At 42.3% G+C, this 12,766-nt stretch overlaps 1 protein-coding gene across 3 annotated transcripts in view; it reads right to left on the bottom strand.

Annotated features, from left to right (window-relative positions):
- The window catches only part of LOC122808660 (alpha-1,4-N-acetylglucosaminyltransferase-like), a 424,824-nt gene that overhangs the window by 332,149 nt on the left and 79,909 nt on the right, over positions 1-12,766 (bottom strand). For 2 of the 3 annotated variants that reach the window (XM_044079635.1, XM_044079633.1), the window contains exon 2: positions 11,074-11,250. In XM_044079635.1, coding sequence (XP_043935570.1) covers positions 11,074-11,110 — 37 coding nt within the window. In that variant the 5' untranslated portion in view covers positions 11,111-11,250. The remainder of the gene's footprint in view (positions 1-11,073; positions 11,251-12,766) is intronic. The other variant, XM_044079634.1, reaches the window with a different exon arrangement.

Here is a 12,766-nt window from a genome sequence, read left to right as displayed (position 1 = left end):
TACTGAGCTTTGTTCAACACAAAGCAGGCACAAATTAGTTAACATACAGTAACTACAACACAACTATAGCTCAAACTTGTTATAAGCACTTCACAAATGAATCGTTTTATAATGCAATTTTTAAATACATTTTTACATACAAAATAACTGTTGTCAACTTTAAAATTTCAATTAGCCCAGAAAAATAGTATCTGACCCAATGCTGGTTTATAGCAATACAAACTACATACGAAACACAGAGTTTCAAAAAGCATGACATGAACAGTGTCATTTAAACCGGGTTTTTTTTGTAGCACTGCATCTGAGCTGCCAGAGTAATTCCTTGTATTCAAGGAACAAATCTACTGGCCCTCCCCTGCTACCTTCTGATTGAATTTGTTCTAAAACAGAAAATTTAAAATGGTGCTGTGGGAATTTGTATGCTTGGCCAGGGCATTAACATTGCCCTTCCTAATATCATAGGCATGCTGACAGATGCACTTATTCAAGCCACTGATTGTTTTACCAATATAAAATTGGTCACATACTTGACATATTGCAATATACACTAGACATTTACTTTGACAATTACATTTTTTGTACATAAACCTCGTCATACCCCTTTATACAAATGTTGTTAGATTCAATTATGTAAGGACATTGTGCACAGTGGCCACACTTTCTCATTTGTCCATGTTGAATGATTACTGTCCAAGAGATTTTATACATAAATCTCTCCTGTAAACTACACAAGGCTTGTCACCTAATCTTGGCTTACACAGTTCATCTGTGGTTAGTATCGTTCAGTTGTTATAAAGGACTTCTCTGATGTTATAGTATAAGGGGTTGAATGTAAGAATCATGACATCTATTCTAATACCCTCATCCAGGGTTGCCCATTGGTGGATTAGCAGCTGCCCCCTCAGGGAAACGTCAGTCAAAACTTCCAAAAGTGGGGCAAAGTGACCCCCACTTCTTTTCTCTATTACTTCGTCCAAAATTGGATCAATAAATGTCACCAGGTAACCCCTCCTGCCAAGCATTGTTCTTAGTTGATCCATCTCCTGTATAAACGCAGTAAATTCACTTATCCTTGCTAACCTAACACCCTGTCCTTTTACCACAGATTTTTTTCTGGTGAATAGGATGACAACTGTCAAAATGTAACAGGGTGTTAGAATATGTAGGTTTCCTAAACAATGCAGAAGTGAATCTGTGGTTATGTGTATCTGTTTGTAAAGTAATGTCCAAAAAGCTCAAAATTAGATTCCATGGCGAGTTTTAAAAACCCAGTACTCTAGCTCAAAAACCCCAACAATTGCTGCAATTGTTCACCTGTGCCATCCCAGAAAGTCATCTAGACATCTCCCATAGAATCTACAGTGCCTAAACAGTTTGTGTTTGAACACTATGTTAAGTTCCCACTGAATTAATACAACATTTGCAAATTGGGGGGGCATAGACAGCCCCCAGTGCAACTCCTATTTTTTGCTTAAATAACAGATTTTTTGAATAAAAAGAAATTTTGTAGAATTAACTCCATAAGGGTCCTATACATTAAAATTCTAGAATGACAGTGTCAGGAATGTGTGCACAAGTAATCATAAAACATGTTGATACCGTCTTCATGGGGTATCACTGTAAAAAGGTCTTATGTCCATAGAAACGAGCATCAGGTTATCCGTATACATGTTCCTTTGCACTTTAAGACAATGCCATGAATCTTTTAATACATGGGTATGTTGATCTAGAACAGGTTTTAAATTGTGATTAATAAATTTCACTAAGTTGAAAGTTTTACAGGCTTAAGCATCCACTAATGTCCTAAGGGGGGGGGGATGTCAACCATACTCTTGTGCATCTTTGGGATGCCAAAAATCGTGGGGATATATGGGCATTTTTGTGTTAAACTATGTTCACTGATGAAAATTTGATTGTTCAGTAACAAATAATTTAGACAAATGTCAATGTTCCTACAGAAATTCATTTTTCAATATTTTCTCACAAGAATCAGTAAACAAATCTGCCTGCATTTTATCTTTGTACATGTGTTGGTTCATAATAACCAGTCCCCCAGCCTTGCCCGGAATACGGATTCACTTCAGAAAGTTGAATTTCCAAAACTTCGAATTTCATATGGTCGAGACCATATGATCGAAGTTTAGAAATTGCGAAACTCTGAAATTAATCCAAAAAAAAAAAAAAAAAATACAAAAAGTACAGTTTTGTACCTACCATAAATGTAGATGTCCGATAGGTATGCATCTGCAGTCCTAACATATGGGTTGTCCTGCCTCAGGCAGCCCTTCGGTCGGCCGGATTCCAAAGTCTGGGTCTGGCCTCGGCTGATGTCGCACTTTCCCTGACATCAGAGCGTCTGGGGTATAAAAGCATCAGCCGACGCCATTTTCCTCAGTTTTTCTTGCCCCAGATGCCAGGTGCCCTCTAGGAAGGCTAAATTTGGATAAATGCAGAAAAGTTCCAAACATTTGCAAATAAATATATACATGTATAAACAAACAAATACACCATAATAGATTCCCCCAGCTAGCTAAAAGAGGGGTAAGTACCCTAGGAATACCACAGAGGGGTAGGAGGGAGGGTAAACCTGACTGCAGATGCATACCTATCGGACATCTACATTTATGGTAGGTACAAAACTGTACTATGTCCTTCAAGGATGCATCTGCAGTCATAACATATGGGTAGAATACCATAGCCAATCTGGGGGAGGAGGTACTAAGAAAAGGATGGTGTAGTTAAGATCCCCTGCAGGACTGCAGTAGCAAAGCCTGCTCTGGATCTGGAGTATAAAGGTAGATTGTAATGCTTGGCAAATGTATGCACGGAGCTCCAAGTAGCAGCTTCTAAAATGGAAGGCTGTAGTGGTGGCTGTGGCCCTTGTGGAATGAGGCCTGATGTTTTCAGGAACTGTCTTTCCATGAAAGGAGTAGCAAAATCGAATGCAATTTCCTATCCATTTTGAAATTGTCTGTTTGGAAATTGCTTTTCCTTGCACCCCAGTAGCATATGCTACAAATAGTTGGTCAGTTTTCTGCTAGTTTTGTTCTGTCCAAGTAGTAGCGTAGTTGTCTGTGTATATCCAGGGTGTGCAGCAGTTTGTCCCTCTATTCTGTGGATTTGGGAAGAACGTAGGCAAGTGAATAGCTTGGTTCAAGGATACCCTAGATACCACCTTTGGCATAAAAGTAGGATTGGTTCTTAGTGAAACTCTGTCCTGATGGAAAATAAGAAATGGCTGTACTGCCATTAATGCTTGTAACTCAGATACTCTTCTTGCTGAAGTTATTGCCAGAAGGAATGCAGTTTTCCAAGACAGAAACTGTAGATCCGCTGATGCTGCTGGTTCAAAAGGAGGAAGTGTCAGTTTCTCCAGCACAAAGTTGAGATCCCAAGCAGGTAGAGGGGTCTTCTTGGAGGTTTAATATTTTTGATCCCTCTCAGAAATTGTCTGAGGAGAGGGTGTGAGAAGATAGGTGGATCCACATTGTATTCTGCTGAAATTGCTGAGGCATGAATCTTAATGGAGGAATAAGACAGGCCATTGTGGAACAATTCTGCTAAGTATTCCAGGATATGTGTCATGCTTGCCACTGTCACATCTGAGCCTTTTGATGTGTTCCAAATGAGAAATCTTTTCCATTTAGCTGAGTATGTCTTCCTTATGGAAGGGCGGCGAGCTTCCAAGATAATGTCCTTCACTCTCTGTGATAAAGCAGTTTGATTGGGATTAAAGGAATTTTCCAGGCAGTTAGCTGCAATGTTTTCAAGTTGGGATGCATGATCTTGAAATTGTTCTGCGTCAGAAGAAAAGGCCATAGGGTGAGAGGCCATGGTTTTGCCTGAGACATGCTTCTCAATAATGGATACCAGTGTTGCCTTGGCCAGTCTGGAGCTATCAGTATCACTCTTGGCTGTTCCTCCCGGATCTTCAGTAGAACCTTGTACATTAATGGAAGAGGTGGGAAGGCATATACTTTTAGAGCTTTCCAGCTGAAAGAGAGAGTCCACCCTCCAAGCTTGTGGGTGGTATGTCCTTGAGCAGAATGTCCTCAGTTGATGGTTGAGTGGGGAGGCGAACAGATCCATCTCCGGCATTCCCCATGCCTTTGCTATGAGTTGGAAGATGTCTGGGTGCAGCATCCATTCGTGTGCATCCATGGTAGTTCTGCTTAAGCTGTCTGCCAGTGTGTTCTCTTTTCCTGGCACGAACTGGGACTGTAGTTGAATATTGAGTTTCAGGCATAGTTCCCATAGATTCATAGCAAGCTGGCATAGAGGGTAAGAATGTGTGCCTCCCTGCTTGTTTATGTACCACATGACCGTGGTGTTGTCTGTCCTCATTAACAGGTGGCCTTGTCGGAGGAAGGGTTTGAAAGCCTCGATTGCATGCATCACTGCCAGCATTTCCTTTTGGCTTATGTGCATGCTTAATTGTCCTTGAGGCCATAGGCCCTGGATACATTTGTCCTCCATGTGTGCTCCCCATCCTCGGTCTGAAGCGTCCATGGTGATGGTCTGCCTTGTTTTTGGTTTGTTGAAAGGCAACCCTCTGTTGGACTGGCAGGCCTGAGCCCACCACAGAAATTCCTTTTGAAGGCATGGAATGATTGGTATCAAGGTTTCTAAACTGTGACTGTGTTGAGACCATACACTCCTTAGGTACCACTGTAATTTTCTCATATGCAGCCTGGCGTGTGGTATCAGAATTATGCAGGATGCCATGTAACCCAGGGCCTGCAGGATTTTCCTTGCAGTAAGCTGAGTTTGTCTTGTCAGAATCATGAAGTAATCTGGAAGCTGTTTTTGTTTTTCTTCTGTGAGAAAAGCCATTTGGGTGGTTGTGTCCATATCTGCACCCAAAAAGGTTATCCTTTGACTTTTGAATGTTGACTGTGTATCCCAAGGCCTGTAGCAGGTGGATGGCATAGGCAGAGTCCTTTATCAAATTTCCCTTGTTGTCCACTTGTATTTTAAACAGTCATCCAGGTATGGGTAGATTTGAATTCCCTGAAGTCTGCAATGTGCAATTACTGATGCCAGGCATTTCGTGAATACTCTGAGCACAGTAGATAAGCCAAAGGGCAATGCTGAGAATTGATAATGCTCTGATCCTGCAAGAAATCCGAGGTGCCTTCTGCAACTTGGTCGAATAGGGACGTGCAGGTATGCCTCCTTGAGATCTAGAGTCACCAGCCAAGACTCTTTGCCCAACATGGGAAGAAGTTGCTGTAGTGTCAGCATCTTGAATTTTGGCACAATGAGGTAAGTATTCAGTGCGGACAGGTCGAGAATAGGCCTCCATTGATTTTCTTTTCTTGGTACAAGGAATAGTCTGGAATAAAATCCTTGGCCTTGTTCTGAGCATGGTACCTTTTCTATAGCTTTCATCTGAAGCAAATTGTTGAACTGCCTTAAAGCCTCTACCCTCTGATCTGGTGGGAGGTTTGGCATTCCGTTTCTTTTTGGCAAAGTGTGGAAGTGGAACCTGTATCCTTTGTCTATTATTTGCAGTGTCCATGTGTCCCTTGTAATATATAATGCCAGTTTTTTGAGAATAAAGCCAGCTTTCCGCCCAAGGGTGCTTGCAGTTGATCCCTGGTAGGCGGAATCAGAGTAAAGTCATTGAGCCTGTCCTGGTGTAGTAGTTGTTGCACTACTCCTCTGGTTGGCAGGCTGCCACTGACTGCCTCTGTAGGAGCCCCTCGATTGGCCTCTGCCTCTAGGGCACCTGTTTCTGCCCCTCTGGGCTCTGTCCGAGTCTGGAAAGGACCAATTCTTAGTAGGCCAGTTTCTGCTGAATCTCGGTGGTTGTACTTGCAGGAAATCCTTAACTGTTTGCACAGATTTTGCCTTTTCTTCAACCTTTTTTAAGATCTCCTGAGCAGAGGAGCCAAATAAATTTTGTTTCTCCATAGGAGCATCCAGGAGTTTTGCTTTAACATGGTCTGGCAAAGATTGTTCCTTCAGCCAGGCATGCCTACGAATAACTGCCCCAGTCATAGCTGACCTAAATGAAGCCTCCAATGCATCATAGCCACATTTTAAGAAATGATTACTAACCGGTTGTGAGTTGTGTACCAAATCCTGAAGGGATTTATGGTCAAGGGGTTCAGGAGAAGAAAGTTTCTTATTCGGTTCATCTATCAAATACTCTTGGTACTGTATCATATGAAATTGACAATTTAAAGCCCTGACAGAAAGAGTTGCAGAAGTATATACCTTCTTTCCCCATCCCTCTAAAGCTCTAAACTCTCTTTCAGAGGGTAGAGGATTTTTGGCAGTGGCGGCCGCAACCCCTTTAGGGCCCTGAGAAATAGAGAATCCGGGACCCTGTAGTATCTGTCAGGTTTGGCAGGGGCCGGGGGGAGAGTATCAGGAGCTGTACTGACATCATTGTACACATCATCAATTACATTCAGAACAGGAGGTATAGCTAAGGGCCTGTGTTGAGGCAAATGCAAAAATGTCCTTAATCTTTTTCTAGAATCAGAGAAATCCTGACCTTGCCAATGAAAATGCTCTCTCATGGAGTGTAGAGTCTCACCAAAGGAAAACTCTTCAGGAGAGGAGGCCAAAGGGATAGATTCCTCAGCATCTGAATCCTCATAAGGTGAATAAGCCTCCTCCTGGTGGTCTGACAACTCAGATCCATCTGAGGACTCATCTGAAGTGTGGGTCAGAGGGGTCAATCCTGGGCCTTTTGTCCGGTGGAGGGTGAGAGGCCCTGTCTGGGTGAGGTTGTGAACCTCTAATTAAGGAAATAAGGTCCTCTGCAAGGCTGAGGATCTGAGAACTGGAGGAAGGCCTCTGGGAGGTAGTCTTGGGAGGAAAAGCTTTAGAACGTTTAGCAGCTTTAGCCCTAGAAAAGGCCTTAATGGACATGGAAGCAGGGGGCCTAGCTGCCCCACGTGCAGGAGTAGAAATGTCCAAAGGTACGGTGTCGGACATTTCCTGAACACTGGTTTCGGTAGCCGACTCAGCCGGGGCCTCCCGGGCCGCGGTGGTCGGTTGAATGGTTTCGGAAGTAGGAATCTCCGAGGACTCTGTTTCGCCGAAACAGAGACACTCGCGTTAGGCCTTACCGTGGTTTCAGCCGAAACCACGAGCCGCGAGTGTCGGTCCTTTTCCTTCCATTTTTTCACCAAATGCGAAGTCGGAGTCTCCGATGGCATTTTATAAGCAAAACTGGCCCCAAAAAATTCCTCTGGAAACTCCGACCAACGTCTAAGAGTTCGTCGGTTGAAGGAAGCACAGGCTGAATAGGCCGATACGTCGTGGTCTGGGCCTAAGCAAGGAAGGCAGTAGGAATGGAAATCCTTATGAGGTACTTGTTTCCCACAAGTTAAACAATTATTTACTTTGTCTGACATCGGCTGAGGCAAGAAAGGGTCCCCAACGGGGTACTTAGCTTTTTTCGAAGTCTTCGGTAGCTGAATTCACTGGATCTGACCGACCGGCACTTGCGAACAGCTTCTGCTTCGGGCACCGCGTGGCAAGAAAGACTGAGGAAAATGGCGTCGGCTGATGTCTTTATACCCCAGAGGCTCTGACGTCGGGGAAAGTGCGACATCAGCCGAGGCCAGACCCAGACTTTGGAATCCGGCCGGCCGACCGAAGGGCTGCCTGAGGCAGGACAACCCATATGTTATGACTGCAGATGCATCCTTGAAGGACATCCAAGTTTCTCAAAGTTTTTGCACAGGGGCAAGCCTCCCTTGCACCCCCCACACCCCTGCTACTTAAACATACCAGCTCCCGAGATCGCACTACAGCGAGGAAAAGGGAAAATCTCCCATTCCATGCTGTATGCAGATTTCCATTCAGAATTGTTCTCAACCATATGAAATTCAAGGTTTTGGAAATTCAACATTCTGAGGGGAACCCTATATATAGCTAATCTTTATACCTCATCTTCTTCTTTTGGCTGTTCCCATTAGGGGTCGCCACAGCGGATCACCCGTTTCCATTTCTTCCTGTCCTCTGCATCTTGCTCTGTCACACCAACCACATGCATTGTCCTCTCTCACCACATCCATAAACCTGATCTTAGGCCTTCCTCTTTTCCTGTTACCTGGTAACTTCATCCTTAGCATCTTTTTCCCCAATATACTCCGCATCCCTTCTCAGCACATGTCCAAACCAACGTAATCTTGCCTCTCTGGCTTAGTCTCCAAACCTTCCAACCTGGGCTGACCCTCTAATATACTTAATTCCTAATCCTAGATAGTCAATCTGAGCAAAAGCAGTGGAGGCCCGGGAAGTAAAGCTCCAAAGTACAAGTAAGCAAGAAAATTTACAAAACTGAAGATGAATACAGTGACATTACAATAAAACAGTTAAACAAATGAAGATAAAGCTCCACTGTACAATACAGTAAGAGGCATTATAACACTGAAGAAAAAAACATATCAAAGGAATGCACAATAAAACATTTGAATGCATTTACATAACATAGTGGGTTATCTTCAGAGGGTAATTGTACAATACCGAGCAGTTAAGTGAGGTATAGGTTCATAGGTAGGTACTGGGTTATCTGCCCGAAAGCATACATTAGCCCAGCCACGATGTGCTGTATTCACCACCCCTTTGGTTAGTTCCCTAGGCCCTTGATCTAGCAGCTAGTACCCTTGGCCCCTATCTAGTAGAGCTGTTGGTATGATCCCTGGTGTGAACTTTGTTACCCATCCACTCGTCAAGGTTCCTCTTGAAGAGTGATGGTGAGGGGCTCCGTCTTATGTAGATCGGGGCTCCGTCTTATGTAGATCGGGACCTTGTTCCATAACAAGGGAAGTCTTTGCGAAGGGAATCTATTTATTTATTTTTATTTATTTATTTAAATTTGTTGACTGGGAGTGTCCTACTGGACGTAGGTCCATTTTCAGCGGAGGCCCGGGGAGAAAATGCAAGGGCATAGCCAGCATGTTTTTAGTTGCACTTTTAGTAAAGTTTTGAAGTGGGTGCATGATGGTATGGAGGTAATTGTGGGTGGGAGTGAGTTCCATAATTTGGCTATGGCGCAAGAGAATAGTGCTTCACCAGCAGAGTTATTGGCTTTAATGATCTGCAAGTGATTTTTGCTGCTGGATCTTAGTGGCCTGGTGGTGCGATAGGGTTGGAGTAGATTCTGGAGGGATGGGACATTTAGTGGATGGTTTACTAGTTTGTGGGCGAGTGAGAGTTGATGCCACTGAAGGAGGCGAGGGAGTTCAAGCCAGCCCAGTTCAGCAAGTGAGAGACAGTGGTGACTACTGTAGGATGCCCCTGTGGCGAATTTGACGATTTTATTGTAGCAGGTCTCTAGCTTGTTTAGATCACATTGCCTTAGGTTGGTATATATTGGAGAGGCATAAAATAGGGTGGAGATAAGGTGGGAATTTGCTATTGAAATCTTTGCTGCTTTGGTGAGAAATTGCTTATTTCTGTATAACGCTCCTAGTTTTTGTGGACTTATTTTATAGTCATGGATATGTGAATGTCAAATTTTAGTTTATTGTCTATTTCCACTCCTAGCAATTTGGTGTGTTCAGTTGGGTATATAGTGGTGTTGTCTTTTGCCATGATGTTAAAGTGAGAGTCGTTTTGAGTATGTTTGGTGGGTTGGAAGATGAGTAGTTTAGTTTTGTTTGGGTTGAGTATTAATCGGGCATCAGATAACCATGTTTCAACAGAGGAAAAGGCTTCCTGTGTGACCTTTTGCAGTTTTGGTAGGGACTGGGCTGAGCAGATGATGGTCGAGTCAATACTACCAGAATCTATCCCTCCAGCATGTTCTATTCATTGTTGTGTTGAGGTTTAATATCCCTACAGTATGTAGCTCGAGTAGATCTGGTTTTGCTAAGATGGAGATCGCCTCTGAGAAGGTGGTATGCAACAGAGAAAAGCCTTCGTTTTTTCAATCGTGCTTGCATAGGGAAACTGTTTGAGGCCAGTAATCCTCTTCGTGAGGTACCTCTGTGGTCTTGGGGGGGGGGGGGTTTGCACTGAACCCATCAGCCAAGATGTTGGCAATGTCAGTGGGGTCAGTGTATTTTGTTCCATTTTGTACTCGCTCAGAACAGACCTGAGCATTGCCATTTAGGTTTTTGACGTAACCATAGAAGGCCTTATGGTTATCCTTGGCAACTTTCTTTTCAAAATTGGCTTTAGTATGGTAGTAGGGAAGGGATGAAAAGAGAGGATAGCGACAGAGAAATGGGTGGGTTCATGTGGGATGATTACAGAGGCAAATCCATGTGGTGTTAAGGTACGTTGAGTTTTTTCTTGAACTGCTGGATGTATGAAATGTTTCTAAGGTTCATGGGGAGCTTGTTCCATGCAAGAGCAGGGAAGTCGCTGTAGAGATTATGTCCAATACATTTTTTAGGTCTGTGAATTTGTAAGATACATTGGTCAAATATATAGATGACTATTTATATAGACCGGAGATGACTATATATGTTAAACACATGTATAACAACATTCACAACTTACAGTTTTTACAGAACTGAAGGGTAGTGACAAAAATCCTAAGCCTATCCAAGCTCTGAAACCACCTTCCCACTACCATAACTACCCTTCCTTCCTGCAGTCTTTTCAAGACAGCACTTAAATCTCACCTAAACTCTCACTGGCTTTATCCTTGTGCAAACCCCAACTTATAACCCCCCTTCAACCCTTCACTCCTTTCCCAGATTTAGATAGAGTACCCCCTCTGTCACTACAAAATCGAACTTAAGATTACTCACTGCTCGTTAATCTTTCCAGGATTTGTATATCTTTTATCTATTATTATTATCTCATTACTGTTCAGAAAATTTGTAGCACTGTGTTTTACTTCTTATTACTTAATCTTTGTAATTACAGCTTCTACTCGATTGTACCGAATTTGCTCCTGTATTTCTCCACGTCATGATCACCTCTACTGTTTACATACCTTGATTGTTATTGTTTACCATCTAGCAGGTCTTTCTCTGGAGCTTTTCACCCTGGGCCTCCGCTGAAAAAGGACCTGTGTCCAATCAGAATTTCCCGGTAAACAAATGTAAATAAATTAAAAAAATAGTGACACTAAAAAAAAATTATAGTCTTTACCTGGTTTACTTCCAATGGAACGTCTTATCCAATGCATCGCCCAGTACAGTTTGAACTATGAAAGTAAAATGTCTGTAGGTACTGCATTTATTACCTCGTAGAGTGAGGTCAGTGAAAACGTCTAGTGCTGTGACACGGCTGCTTTCACAACTGAAGGCTCATGAGTTTTCTGCCTACCTTAGAAAGAAAGGAAAATAAATTTAATTAATTCAAAGTAATTTTCATCCTTAATTAAAGTTGCAGTGATCTGAAAAATATTGGTTGTTTGAAAGTTTTGTGACAGAATCTTGCGTCTGTAACAAACTTACACATTGTTTGAACCATGGCAGCTCCACTAAGGATACATACCTCCTGCAGGATTAACATGTTAAAAGCGCTCCTACATTTCAGAAATTTACTGAACAGCATGTCACTGCATTATAGCTCAAATACAAAACCAAAATCTGTTATAAACAAAAGTAACATGAATAACTGCTACTTCTCAAACACAGTTTTTTTTGTTACCGGTTTCTTAAATGTCACAAGCACCTGAAGTGTTTTAGAGGGGGCAAAAACAGAGATCTGTTATCCTTTCATTGTGACCACAGACAAAGGCAGAGTTGAATGCAACATAAATGGAAAATTTGACAAAAATCAACCAGCATGTTTTTGAGGTAGCAAAAAACAAGAAAAATATATCGGGAAAACTCACACAGATGAAAACGTGTAAATTACACACAGCAAAGGGAAGTCAGAAAGCAACCTCACACAAAAGAAGCTGTGAGGCAGAAGTCTTAATCACAAGTGCATATTATATATATATATATATATATATATATATATATATATATATATATATATATATATATATATATACACATATATATATACACACACACATATAATACACACATAAATACATTTTATATATATATATATATATATATACATACACATATACACATATACACACACACACACACACACACATATATATATATATATATATACACATCCCAAATAAAATCCCAAATAAAACAAAGACTCTTTCCACAAAGGGCAAACGTCCAGTCTGGTGGACCCCAGCCATTAACAAACTTTACAATAAGAGGAGAAAGCTATTACATGATAGAACAAAATCCATAAAAGGGAAGTCACCCCTGATCATTATTAGTAAAAAAATACGAGCACTCATAAAATCAACTAAGGCCAATTTTGAGAGAAAAATTGCCATGGATTCAAAGGACAATCACAAGGCCTTTTTCAGCTATGTTAGGAACCTGGGTGGAAACTCCCAGATATGCTCAGAATTAGTCCAAAATGATACAAAAATCACTGAACCCACAGACATTGCCAACATACTGGCAGACAGGTTCAATGCAAACTTCACCCCTCTCCCCTAAAGGAGAGATAACTATCCCAGCGGAGTGTAGCCTCCCAGACATCTCAAATGCAGGTGAAAGCTGCTCTCTCTAAAGCTAAAAACACAGCATCAATGGGACCGGATAGTGTCCCCGGCTGTGTGCTACACGAGCTAAATGAGGAATTAAACCTGCACATAAGGCAGCTGTTTAATCTCTGCCTTACCACAGGATACGTGCCCAAGGAGTGGCGTACGGCAACTGTGGTCCCACTCCACAAAGGCGGTGCCTCTACGGACCCTGGTAATTACCGCCCCATAAGCTTAACAAGTCTAGTCTGCAAAGCTATGGAG

The sequence above is a fragment of the Protopterus annectens genome, chromosome 8.part0 (assembly GCF_019279795.1).
Source record: "Protopterus annectens isolate FY-2018-M chromosome 8.part0, PAN1.0, whole genome shotgun sequence".
Lineage (NCBI taxonomy): Eukaryota > Metazoa > Chordata > Ceratodontiformes > Protopteridae > Protopterus > Protopterus annectens.
The sequence above is the reverse complement of the archived record's forward strand: the minus strand, read 5'-3'. Positions and strand labels throughout refer to the sequence as shown.